This window comes from Bufo bufo, chromosome 8 (genome assembly GCF_905171765.1).
Source record: "Bufo bufo chromosome 8, aBufBuf1.1, whole genome shotgun sequence".
Lineage (NCBI taxonomy): Eukaryota > Metazoa > Chordata > Amphibia > Anura > Bufonidae > Bufo > Bufo bufo.
Window position 1 is genome coordinate 97,806,610 of NC_053396.1, and position 16,118 is coordinate 97,822,727.

The 16,118-nt window shown below is 43.3% G+C and overlaps 1 protein-coding gene across 1 annotated transcript in view; it reads left to right on the forward strand.

The window, feature by feature from the left end:
• LOC120977667 (formin-J-like) overlaps positions 1-16,118 on the forward strand; it is a 93,302-nt gene that overhangs the window by 35,272 nt on the left and 41,912 nt on the right. The window contains exon 6 of the mRNA XM_040405698.1: positions 8,552-8,652. Coding sequence (XP_040261632.1) covers positions 8,552-8,652 — 101 coding nt within the window. The remainder of the gene's footprint in view (positions 1-8,551; positions 8,653-16,118) is intronic.

Consider the following 16,118-nt stretch of genomic DNA (forward strand, 5'->3'; position numbering starts at 1 on the left):
TACTTCTAGTAGTAAGGTATACCTGTTTATTATCATTTTCATGGACCATTCAAATGCCATCCTTCATGGAAGACATCATTCACAATGGTTTTTACCTAGAGAACATGTCTAGCACCTTTGTTGCATTTGTCTAGTGCAATATGTTACATAGTTACATGTACAGTCCTAATCAAAAGTTTAAGACCACTTGAAAAATGGCAAAAAATCATATTTAGCATGGCTGGATCTTAACAAGGTTCCAAGTAGAGCTTCAACGTGCAACAAGAAGAAATGGGAGTGAGACAAAACATTTTTTGAGCATTCAATTTAATGAAAACAACGAATAAACTGAAACAGGCTGTTTTTCAGCTGATCAAAAGTTTAGGACCACACCTCCAAAAAAAAAAATAAACCCCCCCAAAACAGAAATCTAATTCAAAACATGAACTCAGTAATGAGTAGCTCCGCCGTTATTGTTTATCACTTCAAAAATTCGTTTCAGCATGCTTGATGCAAGCGTTTCCATGAGGTGAGTGGGAACATTTCTCCAAGTGGTGAAGACGGCCGCACGAAGGCCATCTACTGTCTGGAACTGTTGTCCATTTTTGTAAACTTCCCTTGCCATCTGTAACGGAACGCCTAGCTCCCCGACCGGGTACCTCCGTCGATAGATACTCCTAGTGCTTCCAGAGGACTCCAAGCACTCCACTTGACACCGTCAGCACTGCAGACCCCACGAACCGCCGAAGCTTGGTGGAGGTCTCGCCGTCTCCTACCCACCCTGGACCTACGACAAGGCTCCAGTGGGTAACCCTCTCCTAAATCCAGAGACAGGAACCAGGAACAAGCTCTTACAAGAGCTTATACTCAGGGGACTATTGTGATATAGCAATCCCCAAGAGTGTAGTTATCCCATGAGCCAAACATGAGCCAAGACTTCATGAAGGTATGAAAACAGGAACTCCTTTATTGAGGGCTACCCGCCCGTATTTATGCAGGTCCCCATCTGGTGGACACGCCCCTAGTGGACAAGAAGGAAGACTGCGACACAGGACAGATATGCAGCAACTCAGGATACACAGACACAACACATAACCACAATGCATCATGGTTTCCTCCTCTCTGCCCTGGAGACACCCGAGGAGTAATCCAATTATCTCTCAAGACACAGGGAAATCGCCAATACACATGTGGGGACAACCGGACAGAAATCACCACCCAAACACACAATGTCACACCCCCACAGCAAACACAGACATTTAACATATTCCCAGATAGCTCAAGTCTGAGTGCATATCATTAGGTGAATGGCACTCAGAATACACAAATACAATACAATTAGCTATCTGGGGACCCTCACATAACAAAATACAATTGCAAAGACAGATTTAAGCTGTGCGGCTGGTCTGTCTGCTCCTTTAACCACCTCCGGACCGCTGTACGCACAGACGCGTCCTGGAGGTGGTTGATTCATTCCGAGTGGACGCGCCGGCGCGTCCTCTCGCGAGACGCGAGATTTCCTGTGAACGCGCGCACACAGGCGCGTGCGTTCACAGGATCGGAAGGTAAGAGAGTGGATCTCCAGCCTGCCAGCGGCGATCGTTCGCTGGCAGGCTGGAGATGTGATTTTTTTTAACCCCTAACAGGTATATTAGACGCTGTTTTGATAACAGCGTCTAATATACCTGCTACCTGGTCCTCTGGTGGTCCCCTTTGTTTGGATCGACCACCAGAGGACACAGGCAGCTCAGTAATATGTTGCACCAAGCACCACACTACACTACACCCCCCCCTGTCACTTATTAACCCCTTATTCGCCCCTGATCGCCCCTGATCACCCCTGATCACCCCATATAGACTCCCTGATCACCCCCCTGTCATTGATTACCCCCCTGTCATTGATCACCCCCCTGTAAAGCTCCATTCAGATGTCCGCATGATTTTTACGGATCCACTGATAGACTGATCGGATCCGCAAAACGCATACGGACGTCTGAATGTAGCCTTACAGGGGAGTGATCAATGACTGTGGTGATCACCCCATATAGACTCCCTGATCACCCCCCTGTCATTGATTACCCCCCTGTCATTGATCACCCCCCTGTAAAGCTCCATTCAGATGTCCGCATGATTTTTACGGATCCACTGATAGACTGATCGGATCCGTAAAAATCATACGAACGTCTGAATGGAGCCTTACAGGGGAGTGATCAATGACTGTGGTAATCACCCCATATAGACTCCCTGATCACCCCCTGTCATTGATTACCCCCCTGTCATTGATCACCCCCCTGTAAAGCTCCATTCAGATGTCCGCATGATTTTTACGGATCCACTGATAGACTGATCGGATCCGTAAAAATCATACGGACGTCTGAATGGAGCCTTACAGGGGAGTGATCAATGACTGTGGTGATCACCCCATATAGACTCCCTGATCACCCCCCTGTCATTGATTACCCCCCTGTCATTGATCACCCCCCTGTAAAGCTCCATTCAGATGTCCGCATGATTTTTACGGATCCACTGATAGACTGATCGGATCCGTAAAAATCATACGGACGTCTGAATGGAGCCTTACAGGGGAGTGATCAATGACTGTGGTGATCACCCCATATAGACTCCCTGATCACCCCCCTGTCATTGATTACCCCCCTGTCATTGATCACCCCCCTGTAAAGCTCCATTCAGATGTCCGCATGATTTTTACGGATCCACGGATACATGGATCGGTTCCGCAAAACACATACGGACATCTGAATGGAGCCTTACAGGGGGGTGATCAATGACAGGGGGGTGATCACCCCATTTAGACTCCCTGATCACCCCCCTGTCATTGATCACCCCCCTGTCATTGATCACCCCCCTGTCATTGATCCCCCCCCCCTGTAAGGCTCCATTCAGACATTTTTTTGGCCCAAGTTAGCGGAATTTTTTTTTTTTTTCTTACAAACTCTCATATTCCACTAACTTGTGTCAAAAAATAAAATCTCACATGAACTCACCATACCCCTCACGGAATCCAAATGCGTAAAAATGTTTAGACATTTATATTCCAGACTTCTTCTCACCCTTTAGGGCCCCTAGAATGCCAGGGCAGTATAAATACCCCACATGTGACCCCATTTTGGAAAGAAGACACCCCAAGGTATTCCGTGAGGGGCATATTGAGTCCATGAAAGATTGAAATTTTTGTCCCAAGTTAGCGGAAAGGGAGACTTTGAGAGAACAAAATAAAAAAAAATCAATTTGGGCTAACTTGTGCCAAATTTTTTTTTTTCTATGAACTCGCCATGCCCCTCATTGAATACCTTGGGGTGTCTTCTTTCCAAAATGGGGTCACATGTGGGGTATTTATACTGCCCTGGCATTTTAGGGGCCCCAAAGCGTGAGAAGAAGTCTGGTATCCAAATGTCTAAAAATGCCCTCCTAAAAGGAATTTGGGCACCTTTGCCCACCTAGGCTGCAAAAAAGTGTCACACATGTGGTATCTCCGTATTCAGGAGAAGTTGGGCAATGTGTTTTGGGGTGTCATTTTACATATACCCATGCTGGGTGAGATAAATATCTTGGTCAAATGCCAACTTTGTATAAAAAAATGGGAAAAGTTGTCTTTTGCCAAGATATTTCTCTCACCCAGCATGGGTATATGTAAAATGACACCACAAAACACATTGCCCAACTTCTCCTGAATACGGCAATACCACATGTTTGACACTTTTTTGCAGCCTAGGTGGGCAAAGGGGCCCACATTCCAAAGAGCACCTTTCGGATTTCACAGGTCATTTACCTACTTACCACACATTAGGCCCCCTGGAAAATGCCAGGGCAGTATAACTACCCCACAAGTGACCCCATTTTGGAAAGAAGACACCCCAAGGTATTCCGTGAGGGGCATGGCAAGTTCCTAGAATTTTTTATTTTTTGTCACAAGTTAGTGGAAAATGATGATTTTTTTTTTTAATTTTTTTTTCATACAAAGTCTCATATTCCACTAACTTGTGACAAAAAATAAAAACTTCTATGAACTCACTATGCCCATCAGCGAATACCTTGGGGTCTCTTCTTTCCAAAATTGCAGGTGGAAGACCTGCACCTTTCGGATTTCACTGGTCATTTTTTACAGAATTTGATTTCAAACTCCTTACCACACATTTGGGCCCCTAGAATGCCAGGGCAGTATAACTACCCCACAAGTGACCCCATTTTGGAAAGAAGAGACCCCAAGGTATTTCGTGATGGGCATAGTGAGTTCATAGAACTTTTTATTTTTTGTCACAAGTTAGTGGAATATGAGACTTTGTAAGAAAAAAAAATCAAAAAAAAAAAATCATCATTTTCCGCTAACTTCTGACAAAAAATAAAAAGTTCTATGAACTCACTATGCCCATCAGCGAATACCTTAGGGTGTGTACTTTCCGAAATGGGGTCATTTGTGGGGTGTTTGTACTGTCTGGGCATTGTAGAATCTCAGGAAACATGACAGGTGCTCAGAAAGTCAGAGCTGCTTCAAAAAGCGGAAATTCAAATTTTTGTACCATAGTTTGTAAACGCTATAACTTTTACCCAAACCATTTTTTTTTTACCCAAACATTTTTTTTTTATCAAAGACATGTAGAACAATAAATTTAGAGCAAAATTTATATATGGATGTCGTTTTTTTTGCAAAATTTTACAACTGAAAGTGAAAAATGTCATTTTTTTGCAAAAAAATCGTTAAATTTCGATTAATAACAAAAAAAGTAAAAATGTCAGCAGCAATGAAATACCACCAAATGAAAGCTCTATTAGTGAGAAGAAAAGGAGGTAAAATTCATTTGGGTGGTAAGTTGCATGACCGAGCAATAAACGGTGAAAGTAGTGTAGGTCAGAAGTGTAAAAAGTGGCCTGGTCTTTCAGGGTGTTTAAGCACTGGGGGCTGAGGTGGTTAAAGTTAGTATGGGCCATAATCCTGAGGCAAGAGGCTGATAAAAACCCTCTCCAAAACCCAGTGGCGAGGTTGGTTTCGCCACACAATCCATCCCCAAAGGTTCTCAATTGGATTTAGATCAGGGGAACACGCAGGATGGGCCAAAAGAGTGATGTTATTCTCCTAGAAGAAGTCCCTTGTCCTGCGGGCATTGTGTACTGTAGAGTTGTCCTGTTTGAAAAACCCAGTCGTTACCACACAGACGAGGGCCCTCAGTCATGAGGAATGCTCTCTCCAACATCTGGACATAGCCAGCGGCCGTTTGACACCCCTGCACTTCCTGAAGCTCCATTGCTCCACTGAAGGAAAAAGCACCCCAGACCATTATGGCGCCCCCTCCACTGTGGCGCGTAGAAAACATCTCAGGTGGGATCTCCTTGTCATGCCAGTAACGTTGGAAACCATCAGGACCATCAAGGTTAAATTTTTTCTCAACGGAGAATAAAACTTTCTTCCACCTTCGAATGTCCCATGTTTGGTGCTCTCTTGCAAAGTCTAAACGAGCAGTTCTGTGGTGTTCAAGGAGACGAGGTCTTTGAAGACGTTTTTTGTTTTTGAAGCCCTTCAGTCTCAGATGCCGTCTGATGGTTATGGGGCTGCAGTCAGCACCAGTAAGGGCCTTAATTTGGGTCGAGGATCGTCCAGTGTCTTGACGGACAGCCAATTGGATCCTCCGGCTCAGTGCTGATGAAATTTTTTTGGGTCTTCCACTTGACTTTTTTGTTCCATAACCCTCAGGATCATTTAAGACATTCCAAATGACTGTCCTACTGCGTCCCACCTCAACAGCGATGGCGCGCTGTGAGAGACCCTGCTTATGCAGTTCAACAACCTGACCACGTTCAAAAAAGGAGATTTTTTTTTGCCATCACAACGTGTGACTACCTGACAGAAAATAACAATGAATCCACATCTTTGCACAGATTTGGCCTTTTAAAGGCATGTGGTGCTAAACTTTTGATCAGCTGAAAAACAGCCTGTTTCAGTTTATTTGTTGTTTTCATTAAATTGAATGCTCAAAAAATGTTTTGTCTCACTCCCATTTCTTCTTGTTGCATGTTGAAGCTCTACTTGGAACCTTGTTATAATCCAGCCATGCTAAATATGATTTTTTGCCATTTTTCAAGTGGTCTTAAACTTTTGATCAGGACTGTATAAGAGCATGCGCTGTGTTTTCATCATCAGTATGCTCTCCCCCTACCATGTTTTACCATTGACTCCAATAAAAACTGCATATCTATTGTTACATTGCATTTTTCAATAGGATGCAGTTCTGTGGACTTTTGGGAGACACATTTGCTGTAAAATATATGGCATTCCTGCTTTTAAGGATGTACTAATTCATCCATTTCTCAAATACACTCATTGGGGAAGATTTATTAATCCAGGCACACTGTGCAAATGCTACCCAGGTCTCTCCCCCAGTGCAGGGCTGATGATTGCATTAGCTAAACACGACTGGCATTCTCTATGGACCACTGAACATTGATAAATATGTATGTATAAAGCTTCTAGACAGCCACCATATTCTCATCAGTCAGCCATAAAGAGGTGCAGACATCTTTTGCTTTTAAAGTGCATATCTTTATTTAGGTGCAAAACATAGCAATGTTTCGGGCCCTATTATGAGTGGCCCTTTGTCAATCTAGTAAAAAAAATAAAAAATCAAGTGAAACATATCTCTTTACATAGAGCTGAAAGATAACAACTGTGGGGAAACGCTCTGGTAGACAGGATTAGCGGACGCAGTATAGAGGCAACAACAAGTTCTTTGGATCAAACTGTTCAGTGTTTTATTCACACTTTAGGCAAGTGACAAAACAAGCAGCCATATTCAAACAAAAAGTAATCTTGCGGTGCTGGTGGTAATTCACACCATGCGGCAATTCTGCCTCAAAGAGTCCTTGCTGACAGCAGCACCAATCTGTTTTCACGCCAAAGCCAAACAAGTAGCAAGCCTTCATCCAGACACAAGGCTCCCAGATCTCAACACAGAGACATGGCTTCTGAGCCCAGCTGCCTATTTAAGGACAGCCAGGTGCTGCCAAAACCCAGATCGGCATTTAAAATCCGGTCCGGTATTTGACCTCAACTGACTGTAAATCAGCCCAGCAGCACATGCTGGGAGGAAAATACCTGTTTTCCCAGACCAAACCTTTCACTGTGTCACACAACTTATGGAGAGAATGTCATGAATCAATAGTATTAGGGTACTTTCACACTAGCGATATTCTTTTCCGGTATTGAAATCCGGTAAAGGGTCTCAATACCGGGAAAAAACGCATCAATTTTGTCCTAATGCATTCTGAATGGAAAGCAATCCGTTCAGTATGCATCAGGATGTCTTCCGTCCCTTGTACGGTATTTGTCCGGAAAAAATGCCGCAGCAAGCAGCTGTATTTCTTCCGGACAAAATCCCGGAACACTACCGCACTTGCCGGCATTCATTTCCATAGATATGTATTATTGCCAGATCCCGTACCAAGTGTTCTGGAAATTTCCGCGTTGGTGGATCCGGTTTTCCGGTCTACACATGCGCTGGGACATAGAAGGAGCTATTTGTGCTTTTGCTTTTTGAAAAAGAAAAAATACCGGATCCGTTATTCCAGATGAGACGGATCCGGTATATCACGGATACGGAAAAAATATATTTCCGTTTGCATACGGTTTGCTGGATCCGGCAGTTCAGTTGCCGGAACTGCCTGCCGGATCCGAACAACGGTAGTGTGAAAGTGCCCTTAGATGGGAGTGGAGGCATGATTTTATGGAGGAATAAACCAAGACATAGTTATGGTAAAAATCATATGGTGAATTTATAGAATGAAAATTGTCAGCATGATTGTTGGAAGATTAGTCAAATGATTAAACACCTATTACTCGGGGGGAGGGGGGAATAATGCAGATAAATATATGGTTAAAAAAATAATAACATTGAGAGAAGGACTGGTTAGCAGAATATATAAGTATATTATATGTCAGGGGGACATATGATATGTAATGTCCACAAGATTTAAAAAGTCACATGACAGGTCAGATCAGACATTTAAAAAAAAAAAAATAAATAAACTTACCTCTTACGCTCCCTGGTCTTCTTCCCGCCGCGCTGTACTGTGACCTGACAGCGCACAGCGTCAGGTCACAGTGCGCGTCTACGTGCACTACATCCAGACGTACGTGTCAGGACACAGCGTGGGGCTGGAAGAAGACCAGGGAAGGTGAGTACAGCCAGTGCAGCGCTCCCGCATGGTGATTAGCATTTTCACAATATGTTCTGGCAGGGGGCCGGGGGCCACATGAAATTATCCCGCGGATTCCCCAACCCTGCTCTAGAGTGAGAATCCAGAATTAGGCATATCTCCATAGACAATATACATTAAAACTGTCTAACCATCTCAGACTCTAGTGTGTGTCTAGTAACATAGCATGTAAATGTTTGTACACCATGGTGTTCCCAAGGAGTCCTTGTATCATGTCTTTGGCTTATTTAATGGTAAGGTGGATGACTATCGTATATGACCTTTTACACCATTGGTATATGATATATACTGTATACTATTGCATGAGCAATAATAATTGCCACGTGTTAATACTTTCTCCTTGTAGCTACTGCCTGCGTCTGGAAGCCCTTATTCTCAAGAAGGATTTCTACCCGGCTGTCCTATCTCAGTTATCTGCAGCAAGAGACCTGACAGCAGCTGCAGTAGGTGAGACACCGTCATGTTCTGATAGGGTTATTCCAGCTGTTTGATATTGATGTGTCAGTATTAGATCTGGCCCCGGAAACTAAACAGGAGCTGGAGCCAGAAGACTAACCCCACCGTGCAGTGGCCGTAGTGCAGCTCAGCCCCCATTGGTGTGAAAGAGAGCTGAGCTGCGGTATGCTGGCACTGCCATTACACAATAGACGGAGCTTCTGGCTCCATCCACAGCTGATCAGTGGTGGGTGCCCGGTGTCAGGCTTGACTGAAATGATATTGATGACCGCTCCAGAGAATAGGTCATCAGTATCAATAAGCTGGAAAACCCCTTTAAGGCTATTCCTGCTTCACATGTATGATTATTATTAAAAAAATGTAAAAAACACATTTCTCCTGAGTTGTGACAGGCGTTATTGGCTATTATTGGAGCTTCCCCATAGGACCCAACTTACTCAGACTCCATAAAGAACTAGATTTATCATTCAGGAGCCTGGGAAAGCCACTCTCCGAATTTTCACTTGAATGGAGCTGTGTCACAGTTCCCCTCCTTCGATCAGTAAATTCATGGCACATCTTAATTATATGTAAAACATAGTACCCGTTATAGGGTATGTTCCCATGTAGTGTGGGGGAGGGGTGCATTTTTCCCTGCATTTGTGGGGCATCAAAATTACTTCTTTTAATGCAATTTTATGAAAACAAACAAAACACTGCAGCAAATGTCCCCTGTGGACATAACCTTATGATTAATCCTTGATCTAGTTTAATAGTAGAGATGAGCGAACTTCTGTTTTAAGTTCGGCGTCTAAAGTTCGGCTTCCGGTTAGCGGAGGATCCCGATATGGATTCCGAATTCCGTTGTGGTCCGTGGTTATCGGAATCAATAATGGCCATTATTGATTCCGCTACCACGGACCACAACGGAAGTCATATCGGGATCCTCCGCTAACCGGAAGCCGAATTTTAGACGCTGAACTTAAAACAGAAGTTCGCTCATCTCTATTTAATAGCCTATTGACTAGATTTGCCATCCGAGTCTGATCAGTGCGGGTCCAACAGCTTTCTTGTATAGAAGTCTGTGTGGCAGCTCCAGTTTGGGTCCGACGTGCTTCACAAAGAGATGCTTATTGTGCACAACCGCTTTATGTGTCCCCTGGAAATACATGTTGTGAGGCTTAATGAACCAAGTCCTCTTCAGAGACACAATTCATAGAAATGTGCACGCTCCCCGGATCACGCCTCTCGTATGGAGCCAGTGAAATATTTGCTGTTGACAAGATAAACAATACCAAGTAAAGTAAGCAAAGTAGAAGCGCTTGGCCATTGATCAGCAGACATATATGGAGCTGACTTCTCTTCAGTTCTCTGATATATACAAAGCAGCGCTCTGCCATACACATTAGGGGAAGCTACATTAGTGATTGCATTCATTTAGTCAAATGCAGCTAAAGGTTCCACAGATGCTGGTAAATGATCTACAGGTTCCCGTTTCTATACGTTTTTTTCCCCATGTTCTGGAACAATGGCAGGTGATATCACCGCTCCATAGAGTCCGGTGTGTTTTTTACGTAGGCCCCTAAGCAATCAGCTCGCGATATGCACTCTCAAGGCGGTGTGATTCTGTCAAGGGATTGCATCAGAACCTGGTTCACTCCCCAAGGAGAATCATGCCCTCCTTGACAGCGCATGGTGTGAATAGGATAACAGCACCGATTGCTCAGGAATGGGTAAACTTAGGGAAAAAAAGTGCTAAAGTGGCAGCTACGGACCAGTAATGGAAGCCTCCTTTGTTCAAGGATGTGATAAGTCCTCTGTAAAATGTAGGAAAAGGGGGGACATTTTCAGTAAAGAGTATTTGACATCTTCTAAGAGTCACAATAGATTTACATTGTGATTCAACAACTCTGAATCTCAGACTTCACATAAAGATCGTCTCATTTCTAACATGGCCGCTCAACTTGGTAAGGACTACGAGTGTCCAGGCGATGGATGTCATGAGGAGTCATGCACACAGCAGAGCCTGTATAGCACAAAGGGGGTCATTTACTAAACAAAAATACGCCTATATTAGGTCCTTTGCGCTGTAATCTGCGACTTTCCCCACCCACGCCAGGTCTAAAAACGTGGGCGGGCTGGCATGCCCATCTTATTTACAATTTTCTACGCATGTTTTAGGCATACAAAATGATATAAATGTAAGACAGCTAGAAAGCAGTCTTACATTTAGAAGCGGCGGTGGATCCGCCCTAAATTAAGTAGAGGCCAGTGCCTCTACATAACTGCAGCGGATCCTCCGCCAGAGCAGGGCTTTATTTAGACTGGCGCCTAAAATGCCGGTCTTAATAAATGTGCCCCAAAGTCCTTACTGCCCTTAATACATATTGGGGGACATTTACTAATCACATTGCACCAGAATTATTGTGTAACGTGTCAAAAATAATGGCCTTTTGATTTGTGCCAAATATATCAAATGTTTTCTCTTTATTTTTCGCCAGAAAGAATGAAACATTCCAGAACCAAATTGGCGTATATTACGTATATTACGACTCATTTATAAACTTTTTTTCAGCTTAAAAGGGGCAAATTATAGCAGTACATTACAGTCAGAGTAAAAGTCGCACTGCGCATCAGAAACATGCGACTTTTTAAAACGTGGTGTAGATTTTAAAGTTTAAAAATCCGCATATCACTTGTCTAATGAACTGTATCTGCGTTCCCAGAACAAGAGACTTATCAGCTCCCGCATCACTATTAGGCTACGTTTACATCTGCGCTTTGTATTCCGGTTTTGGGATCCGGCAGAGGATCTCAGAACCGGAGCAAATTTTTATAAAAAAAAACCGATCCGTAACCGATTGACTTACATTGTTTTTAGTTTGTTCAGTTTCGATTTAATACAGCCACATCTGAACGGAATGGATGCATTCTAAAGTATTAAATCCTGCGGAAGCGTTTTGCTCTGGTTTTGAGAACCTCTGCCGGATCTCAATACCAGAATACAAAGCGCAGATGTGAAAGTAGCCTTACTCTTCCTTGTCATCAGTTCAGCACAAGAAGATGTGATATTCTGACATCATGTCATGAGTTCAAGGCAAAATTCGCAATTTTGTCTTTAATATGTTGCACATTTTGCTGCTTGATAAAATGTCAATAGCTATAAAAAGTCGCATTTAGATTTTTAGCGATAAAAAGCGCAAAATATCGGGGAAAAGAGACAGATTAAAAGTTTATATTTAGCAAAGATACATTTTAAAAGTAGCGTGCGCCTTTTTAAAAATTAAGTGAAAGATATTGCCGCTTTTGGTTTGTAATGTTAGTATTTTTGTGGTGCAAAACACGCAAATGTCCCTCATTGTGTCTCAGTGTGAACTCAGTGCTCCGCAGATACAGTAGGATCCCATAAACGTTTACAACTGCAGTATTTCGGCTCCTTGGAACCTGTAAGGAGCCATAATACAACCTTGTGAATAAGGAAGGTCCCCAGAGCTTACTGCGTGATCTGACGGCGCATGGCTGACCGATCGAGAAGGATCACAGCAGAGAGGTGCGCAGCCACATGCAGGGAGTCTCTTTTCACCCTTCATATGTGGCACTTTGGTGTCCATTGCACCCACTAGTATAGCTCTTTTAGAGTCTCATACGGATTCCAATTTAACAGTATGGGTCATGTAAACCTGCGCTAAAGAGCTAACGTAAATCACTAGAAAGATGTCAGGGGATTGATGCCAGAGCTTGCCCATCGCTGGCTCCAAGGGCAAACAGGGAACTTAAAGTGGCCCTGGAAAAAATACTAAGAATTGCCCCATTTTGTAGTCGGGTCCAAATTAATGGAAGGCAGGGCCAGCAATACGACATTTTAGCACGTTATACCAAAAAGAAACCCAAGAGAGCCAAAAACCACAGTCCATCACAAACTACTGCCGCCAGGAACATAAAATACATCCCCAAAAACTTCCACTGGCTAGCCTGAGGAGGGACATTTCCCTGTAAGGTCTATGGCCAATCCTCCCCTGCCTGGCACGCAGGCAAGCAGTTGTTTTATACTTTATGGCGTTCAGTGGTCTACAGCTATTGTGTCCTTATGTATATTCCAGAGTCAGAACTGACTTCAGATTTTTGGATAACACTTTTCACTTCTTCTATGACCACTGCGTTCCTTAGCCCCTTAAGGACCTAGGACGTACCGGTACGCCCTATTTCCCGAGTCCTTAAGGACCCAGGACGTACCGGTACGTCCTGACTTAAAATCTGTATTCCGGCGCCCCAGGGGTTAATTGGAACGGGATTTCGGCTGAAATCATTCAGCCGGCATCCCGTAACAATGCAGGGGGGGGGTCATTTGACCCCCCGTATCGGCGATCGCAGCAAACCGCAGGTCAATTCAGACCTGCGGTTTGCTGCGCTTTTTGCAGTTTCTGATCGCCGCGGTCCCTGACCGCGGGGATCAGAAACTTTAGAGTGGCTAAAATAAATATTTTTCACCCCCCCCCCTGCACCCCTGCACGATTTTATGCCGGAGGGTGGTGCGGGGGGGGGGGGGGGGGGGTGTCGCAGGTGGTGGGGGCGTTGCGGGAGGCGGGCGGTGCGGCAGGCGGAATCGCGATCCCCCGCCCGCCTCCCCATGAACGATCGTTGGCTTCTAGTGGTTGTACCAGGGTGCCAGCACATTGCTGGCACCCTGGTATAAACGGCTGACATCTGTGAAGATGTCAGCCGTTTAACCCTTTCCATACCGCGGTCCGTACGGACCGCTGTATGGAAAAAGTTATCTGTCATCGGTCAGGGAGCTCCCTCCCTCTCCATCGGGGGGCTGCTGTGCCTTTGCAGCCCACCGATGGAGAGGGAGAGAGCCCCCAGAGAGCCCCCCTCAGCCCCGTGCTTACCCTTCCCCGTCTGCGAAGTTCTGAGCAGACGGGGAGGGTTCCCATGGCAACAGGACGCCTGCTCAGGCGTCCTGCTGTCCATGGTGCTGAACAGATCTATGCTAAAAGCACAGATCTGTTCAGTGTAAGTAAAATACAGTACAGAACAATATATATTGTACTGTACTGTATTATACAGACACCAGACCCACTGGATCTTCAAGAACCAAGTGGGTCTGGGTCACAAAAATGTAAAAAAAAGTGAAAAAAGTTAAGATAAAAAAAAAACATTTATCACTGAATAAAAATTAAAAAAATAAAATAAACTACACATATTAGGTATCGCCGCGTCCGTAACGACCTGATCTATAAAATGGTCATGTTACTTTCCCCGCACGGTGAACGCCATAAAAATAAAAAAATAAAAACTATGAGAAAATTGAAATTTTGCCCACCTTACTTCCCAAAAAAGGTAATAAAAGTGATCAAAAAAGTTGCATGTACGCCAAAATAGTACCAATCAAACCGTCATCTCATCCCGCAAAAAATGAGACCCTACTCAAGATAATCGCCCAAAAGCTTAAAAAACTATGGCTCTTAGACTATGGAGACACTAAAACATGATTTTTTTTTTTTCAAAAATGAACTCATTCTGTAAAACTTACATAAATAAAAAAAAAGTATACATATTAGGTATCGCCGCGTCCGTATCGACCGGCTCTATAAAAATATCACATGACCTAACCCCTCAGATGACCACCGTAAAAAAATAAAAACAGTGTAAAAAAAGCCATTTTTTGCCATCTTACGTCACAAAAAGTGTAATAGCAAGCGATCACAAAGTCATATGCACCCCAAAATAGTGCCAATCAAACCGTCATCTCATCCCGCAAAAAATGAGACCCTACTCAAGATAATCGCCCAAAAACTGAAAAAACTATGGCTCTTAGAATATGGAGACACTAAAACATTTTTTTGGTTTTAAAAATGAAGTTATTGTATAAAACTTAGATAAATAAAAAAAAATGTATACATATTAGGTATCGCCGCATCCGCGACAACCTTCTCTATAAAAATACCACATGATCTAACCTGTCAGATGAATGTTGTAAATAACAAAAAAAAAAAACGTGCCAAAAAAGCTATTTCTTGTTACCTTGCTGCACAAAAAGTGTAATATAGAGCAACCAAAAATCATATGTACCCTAAACTAGTACCAACAAAACTGCCACCCTATCCCGTAGTTTCTAAAATGGAGTCACTTTTTTGGAGTTTTTACTCTAGGGGTGCATCAGGGGGGCTTCAAATGGGACATGGTGTCAAAAAAAACAGTCCAGCAAAACCTGCCTTCCAAAAACCGTATGGAATTCCTTTCCTTCTGCACCCTGCCGTGTGCCCGTACAGCAGTTTACGACCACATATGGGGTGTTTCTGTAAACTACAGAATAAGGGCCATATATATTGAGTTTTGTTTGGCTGTTAACCCTTGCTTTGTAACTGGAAAAAAAATATTAAAATGGAAAATCTGCCAAAAATGTGAAATTTTGAAATTGTGTCTCTATTTTCCATTAAATCTTGTGCAACACCTAAAGGGTTAACAAAGTTTGTAAAATCAGTTTTGAATAGCTTGAGGGGTGTAGTTTCTTAGATGGGGTCACTTTTATGGAATTTCTAATCTAGGGGTGCATCAGGGGGGCTTCAAATGGGACATGGTGTCAAAAAACCAGTCCAGCAAAATCTGGCTTCCAAAAACCAAACCGCGCACCTTTCACTCTACGCCCTACTGTGTGCCCGTACAGTAGTTTACGGCCACATATGGGGTGTTTCTGTAAACGGCAGAGTCAGGGCAATAAAGATACAATCTTGTTTGGCTGTTAACCCTTGCTTTGTTAGTGGAAAAAATGGGTTAAAATTGAAAATTAGGCAAAAAAATTAAATTCTCAAATTTCATCCCCATTTGCCAATAACTCTTGTGCAACACCTAAAGGGTTAACGACGTATGTAAAATCAGTTTTGAATACCTTGAGGGGTGTAGTTTCTTAGATGGGGTCACTTTTAGGGAGTTTCTCCTCTAGGGGTGCATCAGGGGGCTTCAAATGGGACATGGTGTCAAAAAACCAGTCCATAAAAATCAGCCTTCAAAAAACCAAACGACGCACCTTTCACTCTACGCCCTGCTGTGTGGCCGTACAGCAGTTTACGGTCACATATTGGGTGTTTCTGTAAACGGCAGAGTCAGGGCAATAAAGATACAATCTTGTTTGGCTGTTAACCCTTGCTTTGTTAGTGGAAAAAATGGGTTAAAATGAAAAATTTGACAAAAATATGAAATTCTCAAATTTCCTCCCCATTTGCCAATAACTCTTGTGCAACACCTAAAGGGTTAACAATGTATGCAAAATCAGTTTTGAATACCTTGAGGGGTGTAGTTTCTTAGATGGGGTCATTTTTGGGTGGTTTCTATTATGTAAGCCTCGCAAAGTGACTTCAGACCTGAACTGGTCGCTAAAAATTTAGTTTTTGTAAATTTCTGAAAAATTTCAAGATTTGCTTCTAAACTTCTAAGCCTTATAACATCCCCAAAAAATAAAATATCATTCCCAAAACAAT